Source organism: Nilaparvata lugens, chromosome 1, assembly GCF_014356525.2.
Source record: "Nilaparvata lugens isolate BPH chromosome 1, ASM1435652v1, whole genome shotgun sequence".
Taxonomy (NCBI): Eukaryota; Metazoa; Arthropoda; class Insecta; order Hemiptera; family Delphacidae; genus Nilaparvata; species Nilaparvata lugens.
In genome coordinates this window covers 56,767,670-56,794,756 of record NC_052504.1, presented here as the reverse complement: position 1 = coordinate 56,794,756, position 27,087 = coordinate 56,767,670, and the positions used below count along the sequence as shown (strand labels likewise).

Genomic DNA, 27,087 nt, shown 5'->3' with positions numbered 1-27,087 from the left:
ACCAGAAAATTGTACCTTCAAGAAAGTTTAAATTGCCCTTCTTCACACAGGGTAGGGGTGAGGACTTTTAAGCCTCAATTCCAAGCCACTTTTCTATTTTTAAGACGGTTGACTTTCAAGCCTTTCAAGTCTGCAATTCTGGTATTTATGTTAACCTCCTTACTACCCTTAACAGAACTGCGGGGTCAAAAATTGTCTTCCAAACTTTCTATAACTTTTTTAGAGTATTCATTGCCTAGACTATAGAGTTTAATGTATCTTTTCTGTTCCGAAAACAAAAACTCAATTGTTATTCATATGTTGTTCAGCCTATATCCTTGAAATAACGTTATTTCTTATTTACTACTGAGAATCACTGGAAGAACTGCTGCTGGAGTCGGTGGACATGACCTCCACGTCTTCGGCGTCTTTGTGATTGCGGGTGTCCATGGCTATGGAGCCCTGGCCTGGCACGGTCATGTGCATCTCACCCGACAGATGCCAAGCGAACTGGTTCTGTTGAGAAGCTGGAGGTTCTGCAAAAATATCAACAAACCACAATATTATCGTAAAATCCTATACTATTAAACGAGCGATTTCTGTTTAAATATATGTTTTTATGTGTGTATGTCACCGGATCTCAAAAACGGCTCTAACGATTCGCACGAAATTTGGAGCAAAGAAGGTTTATGATATAAAAATTAGATTGCTCTAGGTCTCATTTCTGGGAAAACTCGCTGAAGGACATTAAAAGGATAATTCATCCTTGGAAAAACAGCTGAAATTTCCGTCGTCTGTCGATAAATAGAAGTGAGTGAGCGAGTGCGTGTGTAGGAGTGAGACAGAATTATGTTCAGCTGTTGATCTATTGCATTCAATCCGCTGATATCAAGAGAAATATTAGGTATCAGGAACATTAATCGATATGATCAACTTATAAACTATTATATATTATCATTTCCTCTTACGTAATAATTAATTTTCTATGATTTTGTACTCCAGAGCGAAGCTCGGTATTAATTATAAAAAAGTTGAATTAATGGTAATATTAGACAGAAATTAGACACAAGACGCTTGTGCTTGAGGACAAGGCTTTACAAGGGCCATACAGCTAATCAGTGGCAATAGCAGTTAAGTAGTAATAGTGATAATGTATTATTTGTGAATCTTATTGAAATCTGTATTTTAAAGATTTTCCCGGCAGGAGAATCTATTTGAGAAATTCGACGAAAATTTCATATCACTGTTCCTTTGAACAGTTATATTCGAACAGTTCATAATTCACAATGTGAATAATACATAAGCGTAATTTATGGAATGGACTATACTGTAATAGTAAATATTTGGATTCTAGTTGATCCATTTTCTATACAAAAAATTGTGAAAAGAAACATTCAAACTGCTACAAAAACACTAGTAATTACTTGTTTATAGAAAAGGATCTGGACTAAACCTATTAATTAACATTTTGCGATGACGCGATGAATAAGTAATAATTTTAAATTACCTGGTGGATGTCCCGTACGATGGATGTCAGATAGGCTGCCCTGCTGAGCCACCATGTGACCGTTCAGGGGCAAATCGCCAAATCTTCCAAGAAATCCCATACGCATTTCAATATCTGAAATAATAGTCCACTAAATTTTCTCTATTCATAAAATTAGAAAATTAATATTACCTGTCAACGTGAATACAATAACTTACTCTAGAATCTCTATCCACAGAAATCGTTTCTTTCGTTTATAAATATGAATACTTCGTGGATAGATTAACATTGTGAACTAACTTAGAATTATTGTGTGAAATCTACTGATGAATTCCATAAAATCAGTGAAAGTTTCAAACAACAGTCCTTATTGAGATATTGAACAACCTATGCTGGAACACTTTTTTTGGAGTTTGAATGAGATTTACTTTTTTATGTGAATGAGAATCAGATGGTTCTAATAATTGTTAGAACTTTTGAACAAAAGCTGGTTAAATTTTAATCGTGATTAATTTCACGAGAACCAATCAGAGAAGGCGTTTTGAAAAAGAACTTTTGGACTTCAACGAACAATCAGAACTCCAGAAGATATCGAAAGAGTGAGGCAGTCAGTTGTGCGTTCTCCCAGGCGTTCGGCTCGCAAACACGCAGCTGCTATGGCAATTTTTGACCGCACTGTTCAACTAATTTTCCATGAAGACCTTCAACTTCATCCCTATAAATTAGTTGTTGTTCAAGAATTCACTGAACGCGATTTTGTTGCCCGTCAAAATGCATGTGATATGCTGATTGACAACCTGCCTGAAGACGCGGTCATTATTTTTAGTGACAAGGCTCATTTCCACATGCGATTCGTCAATGCTATTGTTTTTATGGGGTTATTTGAAATCTCTGGTTTATATCGATCGACAACGGACTATAGCACACCTTAAGAACAACATTCACGACGCCATTGGCAACATACCGATTGATATACTACAACGAAATTTCAAAAATCGACTTCATCAGTGTATGCGCAATGGGGGTCGCCATTGGTCTGATCTCATTTTCAGACTGCACGGAAAAATTAAGGATATTGTAATCTTATATGAAAAGAGATTAAACAATATCTGAAGTACTTTTGTTTTTATTGCCCTTTCATATAAGTAAGTTTCTCTGGCGCACCTTGTAGTTGTTCACTTCACAAAATTTTCAGACCTTAATTATTTTCACAAAGTAGATTTTTACATTTAGATGCTTCAAAACTAAACATAGAAGAAATATTTCACATTATTATCACTGAAATAGGAATATTCACATCTGGTTGAATACTTAGCATCTGTGATTTAGAATGCGCGTTCGCCTCCTTAAATGCTAATTTTAATTTGGCGCGGTTCACCTCCTGTGCGATTTCAGCTTTATACTCTAGATACTCTTCAAATTCAAATTTGTTTCCACAACACGTTTCTTTGACAGCTTTTCTCTTTCTTTCCCCTCCATGGTCTTTTCACTCTATAATTGATACCTTACACTTCCCTCAATCATCATTTCTTTCTTTCATTAATTTCATTTCATTAATTCTCATTCTGGTTCATTTTTAATTGTATATTGAATCACAAGGATAATTTTTATTTGAAGTTTAGTTATGAAAGCATAAATTACATCTTTCGATTTTGTATTCATTCATCCGATAGCTACTTATTTAATTTACTAGGAAACATGAGCTATATTCTTTACTTTTGTTTGCTACAATGTGACGATTCAACTCATTCCAGCATACATGCTTCGGCCCATGCATGGAATTATTATGCATATTGTCTTATTTATACTGTAATTACTGTATTTGTTAAATAAATGTATGAATATACTTCTATTGGCAAAATGAAGTTTCATGCAAATTGGCTATATACAAATGACAATATGGTGAATCGAAGTCAAACACTTTGACTTGATTTGATTCAACTAAATTGTAATAACAACAATAGTGCTCTCTCATGAACTTATATTTCAATTTAGTATTTTATTTCTATTGGATGTTAATATTTAAATAATAGAATCATTATATATTGTGCATGTATCTCTATTTAACTGTAACACAGTATTTGTATGGCTAGTCCGTGAACAAATAAAATGATTATTTATTATTTATTTAATAACAACAATAAATTGGAATCTGTACATATCAGTTTCTTCTGCAAAGTTAAAAAATTATCAGCTCAAAATGTGAGGTTATAGCTTGTGTTACAGCTTGATAGTGATACTGCATCTTCATAGTTGCCACGTGATTTCAAATTATATCATAAAAAAAGCTTCCACAATAACATGAATATCATTCTCCAAAAAACACATGAACTATCAGTTTGTTACCTGTGGGATACGGTCTCCTCGGATCTCCAGGCTGCCACGTGAGAGGTGCACACACCGCGTTTGAAGCACTTATTCTGTGGGCAAATTTGATCAGATCTTCAGACGAAACAGGTTTTTTGTTGGCACGACTGATCGACTGCAGTTTTTGTTTGGCTTGGAAAATTGCTGTAGCCTGGAATAACAAATAAGAGTACAATAGATATATTTTTGTTCAAATTCAAGGTGAAGTAGGAAATTAGCAAGAAGAAGAGGAGGATGAAGAGGTGTATATATGACACTTCTCACTTCTATAAAATAAAAATTGAAAGGAAAGCAGTAAATATCATCATTGTTTGGAGTCCTTATATATTTGACGAAATGCTACAATCCAGGTACGTTTGTTATGTTTAACTTTGGTGTCATCCAATAATATTATAACAACAAAAAATTGAAAGGAAAGCAGTAAATATCATCATTGTTTGGAGTCCTTATATATTTGACGAAATGCTTCAATCCAGGAACGTTTGTTATGTTTAACTTTGGTGTCATCCAATAATATTATAACAACAACTTTTAAACTTTTTTCTCTTGTCACGCTCTCACGCTCTCTCAGGAGCGTGTATTTTTTCCTAATTATAACAAAAATATTCCAACTGTTTCAATACATGACTTGTTCATAATTGAATGAGAAAAGAAAAAGTCAAAGACTGAAAAGTGCCTTTCATTTTTTCAGAAATCATCTTTACAGAAATATGCTTCTACATTATACCGCATATTCCCAAATCAAATTTGATGTATGACTAACATAAACTTACAAAAAAATCCTATCCGACTTTCCAAGTTTCAGTATACTTGAAAAGTCTGGAAAAATGCATTGAAAACGCAATAAAAACTAAGAAAGAAGAACTCTCTAGCTCACCACCGCTATTACCTAGGCTGAAGCCGTGAATAGACGTTCAAGATCAGTAGCTCATGAAAATCTTGGAAGACTCACAGTAAATGCAGAAGAATTATCAGGTGTAATTATCAGCTTTCGTTTTTAGAAGTTTGTTTCTTCCATTGAACAGGCAACTACTGTCTGTCTATATGATGATGACGCTAATATTATTTTTTCGGGTAAGTCAGTAAAGGAGGAGGAGCAAACATCAGCCAATGGTCTAGCAGCCATCAATAATTTTCTGAATAGCCGAAATCTTCTACTGAACCCAAAAAATCGGTAGTGGTCCCGTTCTCAACAAACCAGAGCAGAAATGATTCATGTCCAGGTATAAAATTTCAAGGTAAAAGTTTAGGGCAAAAGAATACCTCAAAATTCCTGGGATTAGTGATAGATGAACACCTGTCATGGAACAATCACGTCTGTCATGTGGTCAAAAAAATATCCCCAGGCCTGTATGCTCTTAGGCGAATGTCCTATGTGTGCAGTCCTATGTGTGCGCTATATGTGTCCTATATGTGTCCTATGTGTGCGCTTTAGTAGCCATTTACCACGCATTGATACATTCTAATATAGCTTACGGTCTATGTATCTACGGCAGCACCACTTCGAAGAGAAATCTCGATAAAATACTAATTCAACAAAAAAGAGCACTAAGAATTATTATTAAAATCAAAAGGAATGACTCTGTTAAACATATTTTCCCCCGTCTAGGCATATTAACAATTTATGGGCAATATATTGATGATGTTATAATGTACTTCCGTGTGGGGAATTGCCAATTGCCAGTTACCTCCATCGGGCGCGTTCCCATTGGAATTGGGGAAAGCTCACCGGCTCTGCAGCCAGCAGCGTCGAGGGGTAGTGGTGAAATTAAATAGCCACCGTGAAACAAAAACTGGACTGGTCCTCCAGGTTGGGGGTTGGGCGTAGGGCCAACAACCCTACCCCGGAAAAAAACCTACGTTACAAAACCCACTAATATAGCCTCAGAAAGGGACAGGAACACTCTGATTGACTTGGAACACAGCAAATACTTGATAAGGAAACGGATAGGTGCAAAGAGAAAGGAAAAAGGACGAGATTTGTTGATTGCCTCCTGGAATGTTACTAGTCTAAACAGTGCTGGTAGCACTATGAGACTGAGACAGGAGCTGGAAAAATATAAAGTAGGAATTGTGGCCCGTCAAGAAATAAGATGGAAAGGAGAAGGAGTCATGGACCTAGGAGACCACACTATTTTCTACAGTGGACATTTGGAACAGGGTTTGTTATGCACAGATGCTATAAAGACAGAATTATAGGGTTTAAAGCAATAGATGAAAGAATGTGCACAATGAGATTTAAGAAAAATTCTTCAACATCAGTTTAATATGTGTTCATGCACCCACAAATGAAGCTAACGAACATATCAAGGATCAGTTCTATGAGAGGCTTGAAAATGTATATAAAAATACTCCTGAGCATGACGTGAAACTGATACTGGGCGATTTCAATGCCAAACTTGGGCACAAGAAGTGCCACAGACCAACTATTGGTCCTTACAGCCTACACGATGAGAGCAATGAAAATGGCCTAAGAATGATCGACTTTGCAGGCGGTAATAACATGACTATCAGTAGTACATATTTTAAACATAAAGACATCCACAAAATGACTTGGGCATCACCAGATGGTACAACAAAGAACCAGATAGACAGGGGCCATGGCTCTGATATCCTGGATGTGAGAAGTCTTCGTGGGGCTGACTGTGACACAGATCACTTCATCATCAGATTAAGATATAGGCAAAGAATTAATAATGCTGGATTGATCAAGGGTAAGGAACAACTGAGGTTTGACTGTGAGAAGCTGATGAAAAACCAGAAAATAGAGAGAAGTTATCAGCAAAAACTAGAAGAGCGACTGAGGGAACCTCTGAATACAGAAAACACATCAGTGGAAGGAATTTTGTGGCATTAGAGAAGATATTCTGAAGACCGTCCAGGAGACCATTGGATATAAGAAAAGAGAAACCAGAAACGCATGGATGGATGAGGAATGCTTGCAAGCCCTAGAAGACAGAAACCGAGCAAGAATGAACATGCTGAACAGAAAAACAAAAGCAACAACAAACCTATTCCAAGATAAAAGAGCGTATGCCAGACAGCTCTGCCGAAAAAAGAAAAGAGACTTTGAAAGAAGTAAGTTGGAAGAGATAATGGCGTTTGCTGAGGCAAAGAATGTGAGAAAAATGTATATGAGAATACGAGAAGGAAAGGCTGGATTCCAACCAAGAACACATTTTTGTACAGATAGTGATGGCAATCTTGTAGGAGGGGAAGAACAAGTCATTGAGCGGTGGAGAGATTATTTCAATGAATAATTGCTTGGAGGAATAGCTGAGGAGGATCTACAACTGGAATACAACCAAGTAGGTCCAGAACCATTCATTGAAGACCCTCAGATACGTGAAGTAGAGGAAGCTGTTGAATCACTGAAAAATAATAAGGCCCCAGGGGAAGATACAATAACGGCAGAACTGATAAAGGCTGGTGGTCCACCCTTTCTCAAAGCTTTGCATAGTTTAATTGTACAAATTTGGAGAGAAGAAGAAATGCCTGAAGATTGGCGGATTAATCTGCCCTATCCATAAGAAAGGAAACAATACTGACTGCTCAAACTATAGAGGTATCTCCTTATTGAATATTGCTTATAAAGTCCTAACCAAGATAATTGGTAGAAGGTTGATGCCTTATGTGGAAGACATTTTAGAGGACTACCAAGCTGGATTTAGACCAAACCGATCATGCACAGATCATATATTCACTATCCGTACAATTTTGGAAAAATGCTATGAGTATAATATTGATTTGCACCAATTATACATGGATTATAAGCAAGCATTTAATAGTGTGAAAAGGAATAGTCTGTTAGCAAGTATGATTGAATTCGGTATACCTGGCAAACTTACAAGATTAGTGAGAATGACTTTGAAAGGTACAAAGTACCGAGTGAAGATCCAGGGAAGCCTGTCCAACAGTTTCTTGGCAAGTAATGGACTTAGACAAGGAGATGTATTATCGGCCATGCTATTCAATATTAGTTTGGAAAAGGTTATACGGAGTTTGACTGTTAACCCAAATGGAACCATCATGGATAGGACTCTACAATAAATGGCATACGCAGATGATGTGGTCCTGCTAGCAAGAAATAAAAGAGCCCTACAGGAGGGATTTGACCAACTTAAGACTGGATCTGAGCAAACAGGTCTCAAAATACCCAAGGGAATGGAAGACGTTTTGTGTTTGGAGACAGTAGCTTTGAGAAGGTTGAGGAATTCAAATATCTGGGAGCTGTAATAACACAAAAAAACGAAGTCCCAATAGATATCAAAGCTAATAGATATCAGCTGGGAATAGATGTTATCATACTTTAAAAACTTTTATCAATTCCCGACTTATCTCAAGAAGGCTTAAAGTGCAAGTTTGCAACACTGTCATAAGACCAGCCGTACTATTTGGTGCAGAAACCTGGGTACTTACTCAGAGGGACGAGACCATACTCAATGTCTGGGGAAGAAAGATCCACCGAAGAATCTACGGACCCACCTATAGTGATGGAGAGTGGAGGATCCGCACTAACCAAGAGTTGCGAGAGCTCTACAACAACCCAGACATTGTAGTTGAAATAAAAATGAGACGTCTAGGTTGGTTAGGACATGTGGAGCGCATGGATGACTCAAGGAGCGCAAAGAAAGTCCACAGAATGAATCCTGGAGGAAAAAGACTGAAGGGAAGACCAAGAAATCGTTGGATTGACGATGTGGAGAATGACTTGAGGCAGATGGGTATCAGAGGATGGAGAAGGAAAGCTCAAAATCGGGACGAATGGAGAGGCATATTGCGGGAGGCCAAGACCCTCAATGGGTTGTAGAGCCGAGGAGTAAGTAAGTGAGTTATAATGTACTAAGAAAATCTACTGATTTTGAACTAAGAAATAGTAAATCACATTGTCATAACACTCGATCAGGAAGAATTGTTCAAAGACATAACTTGGAAATCTTTAAAAAGAGGACAACTTATATGGGTGATAGATACTTTAGCATGCTGCCCAGTAATTTGAAGTCTATATAAAATATATGATGAACAATGTTTTAAAATTCCCCTGGTTTTATACTAGGAAAAGGGAAGAAGAATTTACAAATAGATGCAGAAAAGGTTAAAGGAAAAGGGCGGGCAGCCATGTTTACCCTGAATCAGGTCCGGACACAAAGGAAGGGGAAAGGCCTTTTAGGATAAATCCCTGTTTAGCCAATCTTTGCACGAGGGATTGGCCGCCTGCCTCATTGTGCTCTTGCCGAACCACCGCTTGAAGTTGTGGAGGGAACCAAGCAGTAGCCTTGTTGAGAGGGCGGTTAGCGCAGCCTTCGAGAACCCAATGTGGTATAGGGTTTAAGCGGACTGCGCTTCCCAGATTCCTCTCAAACTGATGGAATGTCATCATGTTGAAGCAAAAAAGTCCTTCGTGTCTGGGCCAGCACCTCCTGGTTCTCAGCATAGTACTGCCACTTCTCACCATAGGGCCTTGCCAATGGCCGGGCACCAGACACCACATGGGCATCAATAATGAAGGCAGACTTGCCCTCAATGCCCACTATAATGTCCTGCTTCCGGCCGCCCTGCGTTGTCCAGATGTATGGTTCCCGGATGACAATATGGCCCCGGTGTCTAAGATGACCAGCAACTGCGTTGACGACGGCATCAGGGCCGCAAGACTCTCAATGATAAATGAGTGAGGAGATGAGAGTGGAAAATGACGGCACCCTCAGTCCCCCGAACTGGCAGGGGGCGTGGAAAAAGCCCAGTGCGGCATCGTACGGAAGTCACAGACATTCCATACTGCAGCCCGTACCTTGACATCCAAGTCCTTTAGCATCTGGGAATTGATCCATCCCAAAATCAACTGATGAAAAAGGGATGGGATCAGATGGTGACGAACGATGTAAAGACGTTGCTGTGGCTTCAGCGGCGCCAGGGTTACCCTGTCCAGAAGAAGCTGAAGATCAACACCACATTTCCTCGCGCCCCCAGGAGAAAATAGCAACCCCAGGTACTTGAAGGCGGTTGTGGTGTCAACCGCTGTCATGGTGGCTTCATCCGGCAACCTGAACTGGGCATTTGTGACAATCTTCGGCTTTTTCTCCCTACCACTTGGAACAATTAACAGGGAGAGGCATTTCCTGGCGTTGAGCTGCAGCCCAAGCCTTGCTTCTGATGCTGCAAAAGCCGAGATTGCCATCTGAAGACCCGGTACCCAATAGGCAATTAGCAGCACATCATCCACATACTGAATCGGTGTGTAGGGATAGGAGACAGCTGATGGTAGGCTGCGCAGTACTTTGTCAATGGCAAAGCAAAATAGGAAAGAGAAAGAGGTTCACCCTGCCGAACACCACGCCACGCCCGACCGACAACAAGAGAGAGCGTTGCCGGCCGAAGCGAAGTGTTGTGGTGGAGAGATCGTACACATTTTGAAGATATTGAACGAAGTTAGTGATATCATTGCTTGTGAAGTTATTAGCATATCAGATTACTGTAGCAATAGTATATGTGAGGCCTCAGCGGTAAGGTTGCCAGATCTGAATTTCATTATTTTAGCAATTTATCGCACACCTAACTCTAAGGTTAATGAGTTTATTAGTTGTTTGGAAAATTTATTAGTGGAGGTTAGTAGATATAAGTATGATTTTTTAGCATTGGCTGGCGATTTTAACAAAAACATTCTGCATTTAGATGATAATACTCACTATTTTTTGGATATGCTCAGATCTTTCGACTTGTATCCAGTTAATATTAGACAAACAAGAAATTCATCTTGCCTGGATAATATTTTTACTAACATTAGGAAAGAATCTATTTATTCCTTTCTTACTGAAGAGGCTATAATTTCTGATCATGCTGCTGTTTGGGCTGTCTTTTCAGCCATAAGAGCTGACGTAAAACCTGAGCAGAATAATAACTTCAACAAAATTATAGAGAAAAAAATGAAACGCATGATCTCAACAATTAGTCTTGGTAATTTGGTGAATTGCCTGAGAGAGGTGGATTGGTCTGATGTGTATAATACAATAAATGTTAACTTTGCATTTAGTACATTTCTGAACATTTTAACAGTCCACTACAATTTCACTGTCCAATGATAACTGTAAAAGATAAAAATAAAAGGTACAGAAATTCGAATAATTCCTCAGATTAAACAAATAAAGGCAGTCTTGTTGATATTCTATGCCAAATGGAAAAATAGTCTAAGCGAAGTGGATAAAATAAATTACAAAAACTATAGAAAATTGTACCGCCAAGCTATATATAGTTCTAAAAGAAATTCTAATGATGCTTTTATTGTCAATTTTCATAATAAATGTCTGGCAGCATGGAAAATAGTTAAAAATGAATTTGGTTCTACTCAAACAAAGAGAGCTAAGGATATTCCACTCTCACCAAACACTCTCAATGATCATTTTGTTAATGTGGCAGCTAACTTAGGACTGGGTGGGTCAAGTAATGAGGATTCAGAACTCTTTGAAGAGATGCTGAAAAAATGTAAACTACCTGAATCACTTGACAGAAAATTTTATTGGAAATTGGTTGATACTGCTTATATAAAAAAGATTGTATGTAATATTAGTTCGTCAGAGTGAGGATGCCTATGGCTTTCCTAATTTTGTTATCAAAAAATGTTATCGATGAGCTTTTAATACCTATAACTTACCTCATAAACCTTATATTGCTTGTTGGTGTTTTTCCTGACTGTTTGAAATTGGCCAAGGTTACACCCATTTTCAAGAAAGGTGACAAATATGATCCTAATAGCTTGTTCTGAACAAAGCTCAGGCTAGAGCTACCAGAGGACTGTAATTTACTATTTAAATAATCAAATACAAACAAGGGGCAAAATTTAATCTTCAATTTGAGCCAGGTTATTTGTACAGTTAAACTCTGCATTAATGAACAATAAAAAAGAGCAAAAACTCACCAAATTTATTCCAATCTTGACTACTTGCCCTTTGAAGCCTTTATTAGGTGTTTTGGTCAGGTTCAGGGTGGGATGAAATCTGGGAAAAGACAGGTTCTGGCTTCCGGGCTGCCTTTTCGCGTTCAACTTGCAGGCTATGCACTGTGTTTTGAACAGAGCTCAAACTGGATTCTTTATAAATTCAAATCTGATTCAAATTAATTCAATTCAATACTATTTACGCTGTTATATTCATAATTCACACACACGACACTCAAACAATTATTTACAAGAAATTTCCGATCGAAATTACATGACAAACACATTTTTGGTCTTGCAACAAGACGGGCTGATGAAAACAAGACAGACTCACAAAAACATCGACAAGGCCAAAGCAAGCAGGACGGTCTGCGCCGGCGCAAACACAAGCCTGCTATTGGCAGAACTGCAGTCTGGCATTCTGGTGCTACAATTCGAATTCTCTGGCCAGACCATACCCCCGCCTCTGAAAAACTATTTTTCAGCCAAGTTACAAAACTGAAAAAACCAAGGAAAGGAAAAATCCAGACATGCCAAAAAGAACAAAACACCAACACCAAAAAACAACACAAAAGAAAAAATGCAACAATCACAACAACTATTAAGTTGGGAGTGAATATAATTTTGTTACTAGGTCGAATATGGAAACAACAATTACACTTAAAGACACAAATACAAATAATAGAGCGAGCAGACAGTATCCAGAATTTCTGTCTGATCAAGGACAACAATATCGAAGGTACAGCATGACAATTCTTCTTGTGATGATAATCAATTAACATCGATACGAAAGCGTCGGATTTTGGTAAGATCATCTGATGACAAGTCTCAAATTCAAGTCCAGCATGAGACAAACGACCGCCGACGCGAATCACACCTCTATCAATGAATGGAGACAGGCGACGTAGGCGCATAGAACAATCTTCTCCCTTCTCTAATTGCAAAAATTCAGATGAAAAATGTATCTTCTGTACCACTTTACATTTATACCTCTCAGCAACATCGAAATCTGATTCTTCTGATTGGGGTAAGATTTGTAAGAATTTGAGAACAAGAATTACAATTCTCAAAAGACAACCATAATCCGAACAACGACCAATCAATGAATATATTGCATTGCTGTTACAATCAGGAGATTTTGTGACTGTCAACACTGACGGTTTTTTCGCCTCCGGTGGATCCACGATCTCTTCCATTTGAGTTCGGACGGGCCAATCGCATTCGTCCTCTGGTATCCATTATGGACCTGAGAGCCACAACGGAAAGTTTACAAGCTCAACTGGTGATAAACCTCTAGACAAACAGTCAACGGGATTTTCAGTTCCGGCAACATGCATCCACTCCTGTATACAAGAATCCTGTATTTTTGCGACGCGATTACCAACAAAAGTTTGCCATTTCGCGGATGGAGCATTAATCCAACACAAGGTGACTGTAGAATCAGAGAGTGCGACAATACAAGACACATGACAACGTTCACTAATAATAGTGACTACTGAATTCATGAGTTCTGCCAACAAGAGTGCCGCACACAACTCCAAACGAGGTATTGAAACAACTTTAGATGGTGCTAACTTGGACTTTGAACACAATAATACAACTCTTGGCTCCTCGCTCTCCTTCTGCGACTTCACATAGATAACTGCACCATAAGCAGACAATGATGCGTCACAAAAACCAATCAAACTGATGTGAGAATCCTGAAACAAACCAATGTGACGTGGAACAGCAAATTTCAACAATAGAGGCAACTCTTTTTGACAATTCTCCCAAAGAGTGCAGATAGACTCAGGCGGCTTCTCATCCCAATCCACTCCTAATTTCCACAGTTTCTGGACAAGACACTTTAGAAATAATGTAAACGGTGACACGAGACCAAGTGGATCATAGATACGAGCCATCACTGACAGAATAGAATGCTTGGTAGCGACGACCTCACCACTCTTGACTGAAAACTGAAACATATCAGTACTAGGTTGCCAATTCAATCCCAAGATAGCCAAGGAGTTGTCTGCTTCGAAATCCTTGTACGAAAACGATTTCTCTTCCTCCAAGAATTTCTCCAACATTGATGGTGAATTTGAAGTCCACTTTGTGAGTGAGAAACCTCCTCCCTCAAACAGCTGCTTGTACTGACGATACAGCTCCGCGGCCTCTGACTCTGTGGCGACAGATGTGACTAAGTCGTCCATGAACATGTCTCTTGGTATTCTCGCCTTGGCTGCTGGAAAACGATTTCCATCCTCCTCTACAAGCTGGTGGACGGTGTGAAGCGCCAAATATGGAGAGCTTGAAACACCAAAAACAACACAATTGAGCTGATAAATTTCGATTGGATCCTCCAGCGAAAATCTCCACAATACACGCTGATAACGACGGCAGGAATCCTCCACTAATATCTGTCGATACATTTGTTTAATGTCGGCAGTTAGTGCGATTGGGAACAAACGAAAATTAACTAACAAAACAAAAATGTCAGTCTGCAATTTGGGACCAGCATGAAGAACTTGGTTCAATGACAAACCAGATGATGTTCTGGAACCAGCATCAAATACAATTCGGATGGGCGTGGTAGTGCTGCTTGCTTTCACGATGGCGTGATGTGGTATGTAGTAACCACCTCGGTCTGTCTGATCTGCTACAAACGACATGTGACCCTGACGTAGGTAATCGATCAATATTTCATGATATGAAATACGAGTATTGCTGTCAAGCTCTAGTCGTCTCTCCAAAGTCAGCAGTCTGCGTTCGGCGACAGCATACGAATCTCCCAAGCTGCTGGTGGCTCCGCAAATGACAAGGCAACAACAAAACGACCAGAATTCACACGATGTACAGACTTCCGAAAATTTACCTCACACTCCAACTCTTCCGGTTTCAGTTGACAGCTTGGTGCAGGGCACGATTCCAACTCCCAAAAACGTTCCACAAAACTATCCAACGATGGACTACTAACGAATGGACTACAGATGGCTGTAAAACAATTCGACACATTCGTTGTTGAAGTGAGAATCGGCGCTCTCCCCATCAGAATGTGACCAAAGACACTATTAACAGTCATCAATTCATGCAATTCACCTGTACTAGGACTCCCACGTAGCAAGTGAGGAACTAACTCCGCACCAATGATGCCATCTATTCTACTAGGAAGGTAGAATTTGTCGTCAGCCAGTGTGAGATTTTCAAGATGATGAAGTTTGGATCTGTCGATTTCACAAGAAGGCAACTTGTCGATGACTTTATCTACCACTGTGGCATTCATCAAAAACTTGACGGTAGGATCCAACTTCGACTGAATCGACACACAAGTACGACCTCGAACTTCACTAGTACCACCACCGAATCCACGAACAACGGTTTTCATGGGCTGGAATGGTAGTCTCAAACGCTGACACAATTTGGCTGTAACAAAATGACACTGACTCCTGGTGTCAACCAAGAAACGAACATCACAAAGCTGATCATTACAATCTCGAACATGTGCAGTGACGGTCGACAACACAACGGTCAAATTTTCTACATCGTTGGATGATGTGCCACCTGCCTTGGAGTTCGACGAGGATGCAACACCTTCATTGGAACTTGATCTGGAAAAGTGCAATAAAGAATGATGAGATTCTCGACATTGAGCACACTGAGTTTTACTACGACAATTTCTACTCAAATGATCCACATCAAGACAACGAAAACAACAAAACTTTCCTTTAATCAAAAAAAATAACGATCCCAAGGAGTTATTTTCAAGAAACTTGCACAATCTACTAACCAATGACCCGGTTTTGAGCACTTCAGACAATTGGGTTTTTTACTAGATGCATCGTTAGATGAATCATTAGATTGAACCACAAACACCTTTGATTTATTATCCTTTTTGTGCTTCATATTAAACGATTCAGTCTGTTTCTCATCAGAAGGAAGAATCTTAATTTGCTTTTCAATGAATTTGATATAATCGGTATAAGTTGGCATAGCCTTGTCACAAAATTTCTACGAGAACTTGGATCCAGCAATCTCAAGCCATGATAGAGGAATATCGAGTCTGACAAATCAATGAGTCGCAATCTCTTCAATGCATTGATTGAACTGCAAAACCCATCCAAAATCGCAATACAACCTGCCTTGGATTCTGATTTTATTGGACGAAATTCAAAAATTTGTTTGAAATAGGCATCGACTTGCGCCCGTGGATCGTGATAGCGGGTCAATAATGCCTGTCAAATTATTTGATAATTGTTAGCCAATGGTGGCAAATGATGACAAATATTTGCTGCTTGTCCAGTAAGTCTACTTACAAGATATTGGACCTTCTGCTGATCGTTCAAATTCTTGTTGTCATGTACCAATGCCTTAAATAGTTCATAAAACACCGACCATTGAGTCTGGTTCCCATCAAATTTCGGAAGGTCGATTTTAGGCAGTACCGACTCAGACATGACCGGCTGTGAACTAGCTGCTGTAGCTGCCGAAGATTGAGCAATAACAACAGTCACCTCTTTCTGTTTGAGAGTGTTAGCCGCTACTTCAATATACTGAAACAGATCTAGGTGTGAGTCATTGAATGCTACAACATGATCTTTATTCAACTCAAGTTCCAACTCATTAACTACTAATTCTGTCTTTTCATAATCCGAAATGGTCTGAGACACCCGAGGATACCAGATTGAAAATTGCTCAGCAACTTTTGGATCAGAGACATTTTTTGACAGGTCATAAATTTTTTGCAATCTGGCATACAATTGTTCCAGTTTAGCGCGATGCACCCTGATTTGTTTCTGTAATTTTTCCTCAATCTTGAACTCATACACAAAACAATTCAGCCCCGACAATACAAACAACAGACAACAAAACAAGAATGAGTTCAAAACTAGATGAAAGGAAGAATCACGACTAGTAAGTTATCAAAGTTAAACTTTGATTATCAATTCAAAAGATAAGTTATTGCTGAAAACAAAACTATATGATTAGATAATGTTCTTCCAACAACTCACAAACAAACGATAACTTGTTGAATTGAACAAACAAAATCATGCTGGTGATTAACCTTCACTAACATGTATAAAAAATGGACAATACAAATTCCAACAAACAAACAAATTCCTGAGGAAAAGAGCACAATGCGCCTAGTTTCAGGAAACTACAATTTTAACTGAAATAAATTTAATTTCAGACAATACAAATTGACAAGAAACCTTGCTCTTAGAACAAGGCTACAACAAACTTAAGTTGAGCATGGATCAGACCATTCTCAACATGCCAACATTGGACAAATACGAAACTGCTTAAATCCAATGTGTGTGAATTAATCAACAAATTACAAATTTAAATTCATCCCGGCTTGGCATGAACATAAAATGTTCTGAACAAAGCTCAGGCTAGAGCTACCAGAGGACTGTAATTTACTATTTAAATAATCAAATACAAACAAGGGCCAAAATTTAATCTTCAATTTGAGCCAGGTTATTTGTACAGTTAAACTCTTCATTAATGAACAATAAAAAAGAGCAAAAACTACAATTCGAATTCTCTGGCCAGACCATAGCTACAGACCTGTCACCATTGTATGCATATTCAGCAAAATTATTGAGGCTGTATTAACAAAGCAGCTATATGAATATTTCATGAGTAGTAATTTACTTCATCACAATCAATTCGGATTCAGACCTGAACATCCCACTACAATGGCAATTGAAAAAATTGTTGACTATGTCTTGAAGGGTTTTGAGGAGAGAAAAGCTGTGGGATCATGCCTCATTGATCTCAGTAGAGCTTTTGATGTTGTGTCTCATGAAATTCTATGTAAAAAACTCAACTACTATGGTGTTACTGGTAAGGAATTAAGTTATTTGTCAGATAGGTTACAATTGGCTGGTGTAAATGGTTTGACCTCTGAGTACGGGAGAGTTGTGACTGGAGTACCACAGGGTTCTGTTTTAGGACCTTTCCTATTCTTAATATTTGTGAATGATTTCAACTTTAATGTGTCTAATTTGTCTGTGTTGTATACTGATGATACGACTCCCCTCTGCTCGGAGAGTACGGTAGTCATCTCTCAGTTGATTCTTGTTTGGCACATTCACTTGAACAAGCTAAAGCCTGGTATAAGGCTAAGGCTAGCTTCACACGCATTCGGTTTCATTCGGTTCGGTTCGTTACCAGAAAAAATGAGGCTTTCATACATGTCAGGTTTTAATTCGTACGGTTCTAATTAGGTATTTTCTTCTCAAACACAGCTGTGTTTGGATGTTCACAGTTCATGCTGGTATATTTAAATATAACAGCTGGTGTTAAATTGTAAGATGTTATTTCTTGAACAACAAAATTTTAGAGTTAATTAAAAATTGTAAATTCTTGAATAGTTTCTTTTTGATTATGTTGATTTTGGATGTTCAGAGAGATTATTTTTTTAAAATTGAAAATTTGTTCCTTGTTTTGACACACGGTATATAAACTTCATCTCTTCTCTCCATTGATAAAATCATGTAATATTCTTGGAAAAATTCTCCCTGAGTTTTAATTTATATCTTTCATATTTTTTTAGCAAACTATTCATTGAGAAAAAAAGTTCCTGTGAACTAACAGAAATGAATTGACCATAGATTTTGACTTGGAAAATTTTGAAACAGATAATCACAATATCAGGTTAAAATAAAAAGGCAAGCGAGTGTAAAAAACTTTGTTTTTTCCTGTTTCCCTAGCAACGAATTCGAATATGATGAAACCTATTCGTGTCAAGGGGGCGTTCAGTGCTATGCGGTTGCTATTCGGTAACGAATTCAAACCGAATCATCGTTTCACACTTATCGGAATTTGCCGAAAACGAACCGAACCGAAAGTGTGTGAAAGTAGCTTCTCGCTAGCAACGAATTGAAACCTGATGGAATTTATTAGAGTCAAGTGGGCGTTCGGTTCTATGCGGTTTCTATTCGGTACCGAATTCAAACCGAATTACCGTTTCACACTCATCGGGATTTGCCGAAAACGAAACGAACCGAATGAGTGTGAAACTAGCCTAACTCTCTGGTTGTGAATGAAAGTAAAACTGAAAAGATAACGTTCACACTGAAACCTGTAATTGATATAGATGCTTCACGTTTGAAACCTGTTAAGCTTTTAGGAATATACTAGCAAGAGCCCGTGCTTCGCAAGGATCTATTTTAAAACTTGACAAAATGAAAACTTGACGTAATGAAATTTTGAAGAATTTAGAATAGGCCTATAACCATCCTTGGTTAATTAAGAATCTATAAGCAAAATTTCAAGCTAATTAGTCCAGTAGTTCAGACGTGATGATGCGTCAAACATAATTTTCCTATCCCGTACGTGCATAAGCCAGCTCTTTACTCTATATAATTATTATAGATATAGTTAACGACTGCAAGAGATAGGACTGTGGAACAGTATAGTGGTGAAACTATGATAGCGCCAGAAGTGTCTCAAACACAATAGTAGGTACTACATGAACTTTTTGAAAGTGATATGAAAAAATGTAAAAACAACATGACTGAATCCTTATCATTCTACCTTCATTTAGGGAGGCTTTTGTTTGAGCCGAATGGAAATCTATTTATAAAAAAACGAATGTCTGTTTGTGTGTTTGTTTGTATGTTCCCTGTAGACTTGAAAACTACTTGACATAACGGCATGAAACTTTGGGAATACGGTATGTTGTGTGAATATTGGGGATGGTTTCTGAACAGAAATTTTAATAGGGGGGCTGATAATAATTATTTATTAATCCATTTTACAGACATATGTTTTCGAAATTTTCGGCCGAGCGGCTACTGAAGAACGAAAAGATGATCATGATTCAAGATCATATTGTGATAATATGATTTAGCATCTAAAGTTACCAGCTGTAATAAACATATCACCCTGAGATGAATATTATTGTGTACTGGTATTAAAACGGTAGTTTGGAGTTGAAGTGTAGTTGATTGGTACCAGCTGTTGATAATGGTTCCTTAGAAGACCTATACAAATAATTATCACTCCCCTATCATTGAGAAACTGGAAAATGTTGAAAAAAATTATTCACCTAATGAAAGAGAGTATATATATATATTGTATAGTATATATGTATAGTATTCATATTGCAGGCATTCATTAATCACTGAAGAATGAAAGAATAATTTACAATTTTTTGAATTTAGCTTAGCTTATATTCATCCTAAAATGGAAAGAATATGGAATTCTGTGTGATTCATCGTACATCGCATATTTCCTGGACCATATATCGACAATCTACAGCTATGAAAACATTGAATATTTTTCTTTGAAACACTGATATAACCTTTTTTTTAATTGAAAACTTTACTGATAGATATTAGGCTACTACCAATTGATTGAGAAGAATAATATGTTTTCGGAATAATGAATGCTGCATGACTAAGCACATAGGAAGTCCGTATTGAGATGTAAATGAACATGTTGATTGTCAGATAAATTTCATGATTCACCAAATAAAGTCAAGTGTAACATGAGATACATTGGCGGTACGAAGTTCGCTGGGTAAGCTAATTGTAAATTAAGCTTTATTATTAATAGACAACGCTGAAAAAGACAGGCTCAATCACCAGGAATACTATAAATCTATGAGGGACCAGTAAGCCATTAATTTTGAGTAGTTCAATTACTTCCATTATGGACACTGGATACATTATGGACAATCAATACGTATGAAATTTATTAGCTACCGTACAGAATAAAAAAATTTTGATTGCAGTGACCCCGACTACTGTATTATGAATAACCATTCGGATCAAATATAAGGAATTACTCGCATCTCTCATCAACTCGTAATTTTTATTCACAAAATATTAACAAAATATATATATATATAAGTACTCAAGTTTGTCTTTTTCTGGCCGTGCTACAAATAAATGTAGGTATATGTTTGACATTTTGTTTCTGTAATCTTGTTGTCTATTAAGAAAGTTTTCAATGTGATTTTTGATGGCAATAAAATTTGAATTTGAAAAAAGAATTATCAACAAACTCCTAACCAAAGAAAACCTTTGTGCTCTGTTCTAATCGGAGTGTATGAGACTCCATATACAGCTGATAGAAGGCGCAAACCGAACTGGCCAAGCATACAACGATGGAACAAACACGTGGTAAGCTCGCGCTCTCAATCAACGCAAAATCAATTCGATCAGCTAATTGATGAAATTGTTTTAAGCTTCCAATGATTACAACATATGTTAGAATATCATGTGTCAATTATCTCAGTTCCATATGGAGTTCACCTTACCATAAGCTTACTTAATAGGATCCTTTTTCATCCTTTGAAATCCTTAGAGGCAAAATATCTCAAAATCCGTTCTTAGTGCGCATCTAGCATGTTTGAAGAATATTTGTGCAAAGTTTTAAGTCTGTAGGCCAATTAGTTTGAGCTGTAGTGTGATTTTACATCAAAATTTTCGAAAAGTGCCCTCTCCTGAACCCCCCTGTGCTCCTGATTGGAATTTTTCTGCATAGATCTGATTTTTTCGTACCTGAACGAAAAAGTTCCTCATGACTTTGCTGTGCAATGAACGGTTAAAAAGTGAAAATTTTGGGGGCCCAGCTCCCTCAGGGGGAGGGGGGCAGATTTCTGAAAATCCTTTTGTAGTGGATGTTTTGAGGCTACAATAAACAATTGTGCGAAATTTCAAGTTTTTAGGCTTAGTAGTTTGGGCTGTGGTGTGATTTCAGTTTGTCGGGGCTTAGCCTTTTAGATATAGGTAGAAGAAGAAGAAGAAGAAGAAGAAGAAGAGAAAGAAGAAGAAGAAGAAGAAGAGAGAGAAGAAGAAGAGAAAGAAGGAGAAGAGGAGTAAGAAGAAGAAGAAGCAGAAGAAGAAGAAAAATAAGAAGATAGATTATTATGTTGCTTTGGCCTGTGATCTGTATAAATGTCCTGTAACAACTAAAGGTGCGTCCACACATGCCGAACCGAACCTCGAACCGCGCAGCAAACCGTGCATTCCTCCGAACATCTTGCCTTTCAACGAACATGAGCATATGTTTCATAATGTTAAAAATCAGCTGTTAATCATTCGCCGTACCGCACTCCGAACCATTCGCCGTGCCGCTTGCCTCTGTTCTAACTGCTCGCCTCACCTCACTCCGAACGCTGAACTTTTCAGCCAATCAGAGCCCTCGATTACAATTCGCCGTGCAGCTCGCTCCACAATATTTTGGCTATCCATCACAAGTGGAAAACATGCGAACATGAATACAGAAGTATGGGCAATTTTTTATTTGATTAAATTCATGTTTTGAAGAATTCATTGTTACGAATGATAAATTGATAGGAGCTTATAAATATTTTCTAATTCAAATGAAATAACTTCTGAAAAAAAAATGATTGGATAAATACCAATATTGAATTATTGTTGACCAAGAACTCAGTACCTACATCGACAATTCATTCAACTAATTCTGTATTGATAAAATTATAATCATTTTCTCTATTGATAATCAATTTCATCAACTAATCATCAACTAACTGAAAATAGTACTTCAATTTCCATAAATTTATTAATAGAGTTATATAAATCTAAAGTGTAGGTCATATCTAAATTCACAAAGAGTTCGATTCTTGTTGGCAAGATAGGTGTTATTCAATGCAGAAATCATTGTTATTTTACTAAAAGATAGGATAAAATGAATAGTTCTCTTTCAGGGGGAGTTTTGACAACCCACAAAACTCATTTTTCATTTGAAGAAGTAATATCAAAAAGGTGCATAGGACCTTACTTTTTTGTTCAGCTTGCAAAAATACCCCTCATTTCAATATTAAAATTTCGACTGACTGTACAGTGAGTCAATCATTCTATCAAGGATTGAATAATTTTCAAATTTTAATTAAATAAAAATGGTAGAGAATGATTATCATGTAGATACCTCACCTCTTTCTGTTTGAGAGTGTTAGCCGCTACTTCAATATACTGAAACAGATCTAGGTGTGAGTCGTTGAATGCTACAACATGATCTTTATTCAACTCAAGTTCCAACTCATTAACTACTAATTCTGTCTTTTCATAATCTGAAATGGTCTGAGACACCCGAGGATACCAGATTGAAAATTGCTCAGCAACTTTTGGATCAGAGACATTTTTTGACAGGTCATAATTTTTTTGCAATCTGGCATACAATTGTTCCAGTTTAGCGCGATGCACCCTGATTTGTTTCTGTAATTTTTCCTCCATCTTGAACTCATACACAAAACAATTCAGCCCCGACAATACAAACAACAGACAACAAAACAAGAATGAGTTCAAAACTAGATGAAAGGAAGAATCACGACTAGTAAGTTATCAAAGTTAAACTTTGATTATCAATTCACAAGATAAGTTATTGCTGAAAACAAAACTATATGATTAGATAATGTTCTTCCAACAACTCACAAACAAACGATAACTTGTTGAATTGAACAAACAAAATCATGCTGGTGATTAACCTTCACTAACATGTATAGAAAATGGACAATACAAATTCCAACAAACAAACAAATTCCTGAGGAAAAGAGCACAATGCGCCTAGTTTCAGGAAACTACAATTTTAACTGAAATAAATTTAATTTCAGACAATACAAATTGACAAGGAACCTTGCTCTTAGAACAAGGCTACAACAAACTTGAGTTGAGCATGGATCAGACCATTCTCAACATGCCAACATTGGACAAATACGAAACTGCTTAAATCCAATGTGTGTGAATTAATCAACAAATTACAAATTTAAATTCATCCCGGCTCGGCATGAACATAAAATGTTATGAACAAAGCTCAGGCTAGAGCTACTAGAGGACTGAAATTTACTATTTAAATAATCAAATACAAACAAGGGGCAAAATTTAATCTTCAATTTGAGCCAGGTTATTTGTACAGTTAAACTCTGCATGAATGAACAATAAAAAAGAGCAAAAACTCACCAAATTTATTCCAATCTTGACTACTTGCCCTTTGAAGTCTTTAGGTGTTTTGGTCATGTTCAGGGTGGGATGAAATCTGGGAAAAGACAGGTTCTGGCTTCCGGGCTGCCTTTTCGCGTTCAACTTGCAGGCTATGCACTGTGTTTTGAACAAAGCTCAAACTGGATTCTTTATAAATTCAAATCCGATTCAAATTAATTCAATTCAATACTGAACAAAAAAGTTCCTCATGACTTTGCTGTGAAATAAGCGGTTAAAAAGTACAAAATTTTGGGGGGGGCCCCAGCTCCCTCAGGGGGGCAAATTTTTTAAAATCCTTTCTTAGTGGATGTTTTCAGGCTACCATAAACAATTGTGCAAAATTTCAAGTTTTTAGCCTTAGTAGTTTGGGCTGTGGTGTGATTTCAGTCTGTTGGGGCTTAGCCTTTTATAAGTATATAGAGATAGAGATAGAGATAGAGATAGAGATTTAGACAGTAAGTTATGTTGGGACACACATATTGAAAATCTCTGTAAAAAGCTTTCAAGAGTAATTTTGATCTTTAGAAAATTAAGAAACTGTGTGAATAATGAGGTATTAGTTACTAAATATTTTGGCTTTTTCCATGTTCATTAAGGTTATGGTGCATGTCTGTGGGGTAATTCCAGTGCTGCAAATAAAGCTTTCATTTGGCAAAAACGAGCTATCAGAACAATTTGTAATATAAAAAACAATGTATCCTGTAGAAATTATTTTACAAATTTAAAAATAAATGACTTTGGCATGTATCTTCATTTTTCAAAACTTGATTTATGTCAAGGAAAATTTAAATCAGATCACTTCCAATGATACTGTTCATACATTTAATACAAGACATACATATGACTTGGTAACACCGAGTGTTAGACTAAGCAAAACACTGAAAAGCCACAGTTATCTACAATGTAAACTGTATAACAAGCTGCCTTTGTCCATTATATTGTTGCCGCTAAACATTTTTAAAAGAACTATTGCTGGATGGCTTAAGGTTAGAGGGTTTTACTCAACAAATGAGTATCTGAATTGTAATGATTTTATAAATGTGACAAATTGACTCAATTATTTTTAAAATGAAAATATTGTTTAACTGACGATGCCCATTGTAGCCTAAACGTTTTTCATTTTATGGCAAATTAATATATTGTATTTTATTGTCTAGTGACTGTCATGAAAAAGTAACTAACAACTAATACATAGAACAGTAGTTTTATTAATTCATGGAACATTGGAGGGTCTCCCAGATCTTGTATCACCGCTGTCAAGGCCCGATGTAATACAGTCTCGAAGGCCTTGGCGATGTCCAACGATGCTATATGGACCTCCATGAGGCGAGAGCGGGCATGATGCAATGTAGCATCCTTAACTGAGTCTGTGTAGGTACCAAGTGATGCAATGTAGCATCCTTAACTGAACCTGTCTAGGTGCCAAATTTTACTCTTCCACTCTTTTTGCTGTTTTTTTTTAAGGTGTGTATAGACTTCCGCTCTGCTTCGCAATCGAACGTAACTCGAGCAGATCGATTGATGATCGACTGGGGAGCAAGAGTGGAACGCGAGAAGAACTAACATCTCCTTAACGTTCATCAGCGGAGCGATTGCGGAGCGTGTTGGAGGCGCGTATATCTGTAAGCACCTCCAGATTAATAGAAATAGAGTATTTAGAGTATTATCTTTTTGTATTATTTCAAACTATTTGCCGACTTTTTGAGTACCGGTATCTTTGGCGGAGTTAGGTATCACTTTAAAGGATGACCACTAACGACAGGACAAGAGTTGATTATTATTTAACAAAAATCCCAATTAAATGCAGTAAATCACCCCGAAGACTTCTGCTACTGCAAATATTGACAACAGGGTTAACAGCTAGATGGAAATTCGATGAGAGCTACTATCCAAAAATTATTTGCAAGCCCGGGAATCGAACCCGGTACCTCCTAATTGCCAGTCAGGAATGCTCACCCTTACACCAAACTGGCAATCTCTGGATAGCAGCACTCATTTTATAGGAAGCCATAGCGGCCAACTATTCTACAGATGTAATTAAATTAGAGATTGCATTTGTTCACATTTTTTCAACATGTGTTGTATAAATAAATAAGGCCCCTTGGAGCGCTGGGAAAATAAAAGACTCTTACACTTTTTAGCTAGGTTGCACGATAGATAAAAAATCTGAAACTTGAAATTCTCAAATTCTAATTATTTTTAAAATGTGACCATGTAATATAGGCTATAAAATAAGACCACCTTGGAGCGCTGAGAATAAGCTCAATTAAAACCTCACTCGATGAAATATTGAAAAGTTAGTTTGATTTTTAGGGTGAAATTTCTGAATAAAGGGCATAAGCCTACATTATTTCTAAATAACAATCTTCAAACGGGGATGAATTTAAAAATGTTAAATATGCCTATACGTTTCTGCGCCTTGTTTCAAAGTAGGTTACTTGTATAAGTATAGGCTACCAAATTGTATCCATATCGGACCATAACTGCAATACAAACAAACAGATAAACGCCGATTGACTTAAAACATAGAATTCGCTTCATTCATTTGATTAATAATGTCTTACCAATATTTGTTCAGCTTCCTTCAACTGACGTTGTAGTTGTTGAATGTCTTGATCTTGTCGTTCGACTTCCGCTTTCAATGCATCCATTTTTTGATTGATTTTTGCTTGTTCACTGGCAAGTTTGAGGGTGTCTTTTAACTCATCATCTTTGGCGACTAGCAATTCGGTTAGATGTAGCTGTTCCTGACCATTCAACTTTTGATGTTTCATTGCAATAGTATTTTCTATGATTTCCCTGTGAGTAGAAAAAACGTATAATTTATAAAAAATGATTTATAAAATTTTATTGCAATATTTTAGAATTAATTCTACTATTTTGCAGGTTGAACTAAAATTCTTATAAAGATAGGCTTAGGTACGCCAAAAACTTAGGTTTATATTTGTATTATGATTTTTGTTAATATTCATTCAAAGCAATGAAAATTTGGTCTCCAGGTTTTTCAAGAATCTAGGGCTTGGCATAATTTATACTATTACATAAATGGATAAATAGCTTATAGATATAATATATACTTACTTTGTAATAAGCTCTATGTCATCGATTATGGATAAAAGTTTTTCTCCGGTACTTAAGCTTGTCATTGATCTTGCCATTTTAGACAAATTCGCAAAAAAGAACAAACAAAAAATAGAAATGGGGAATAGAACTACTAATAATCGAAACACTATTTCGTTAAAGTAGAGGTCTGGTTTACATTATTTTTCTTGTTTACATTGATCTCAAAATAATATCACAATAATATAACCTATAAATCGTTGAATTGGATCAGAATCAGGACCACAGAATAGGTACAGAATGGAAGTAAACTTGTAAACAAACGCCTATCTCAC

General features: G+C 37.1%; 1 protein-coding gene across 1 annotated transcript; it reads right to left on the bottom strand.

Annotated features, from left to right (window-relative positions):
* Positions 1 to 27,045, bottom strand: LOC111051336 (mediator of RNA polymerase II transcription subunit 4). The gene is made up of 5 exons (XM_039437546.1): positions 26,774 to 27,045; positions 26,257 to 26,491; positions 3,812 to 3,983; positions 1,487 to 1,600; positions 1 to 515 (listed from the first exon to the last, which is right to left on the bottom strand). Exons 1-5 carry the CDS (start codon positions 26,848 to 26,850, stop codon positions 343 to 345), a joined length of 771 nt encoding a protein of 256 aa, XP_039293480.1. The 5' UTR covers positions 26,851 to 27,045; the 3' UTR covers positions 1 to 342.
* Positions 27,046 to 27,087: the final 42 nt, after the last annotated feature.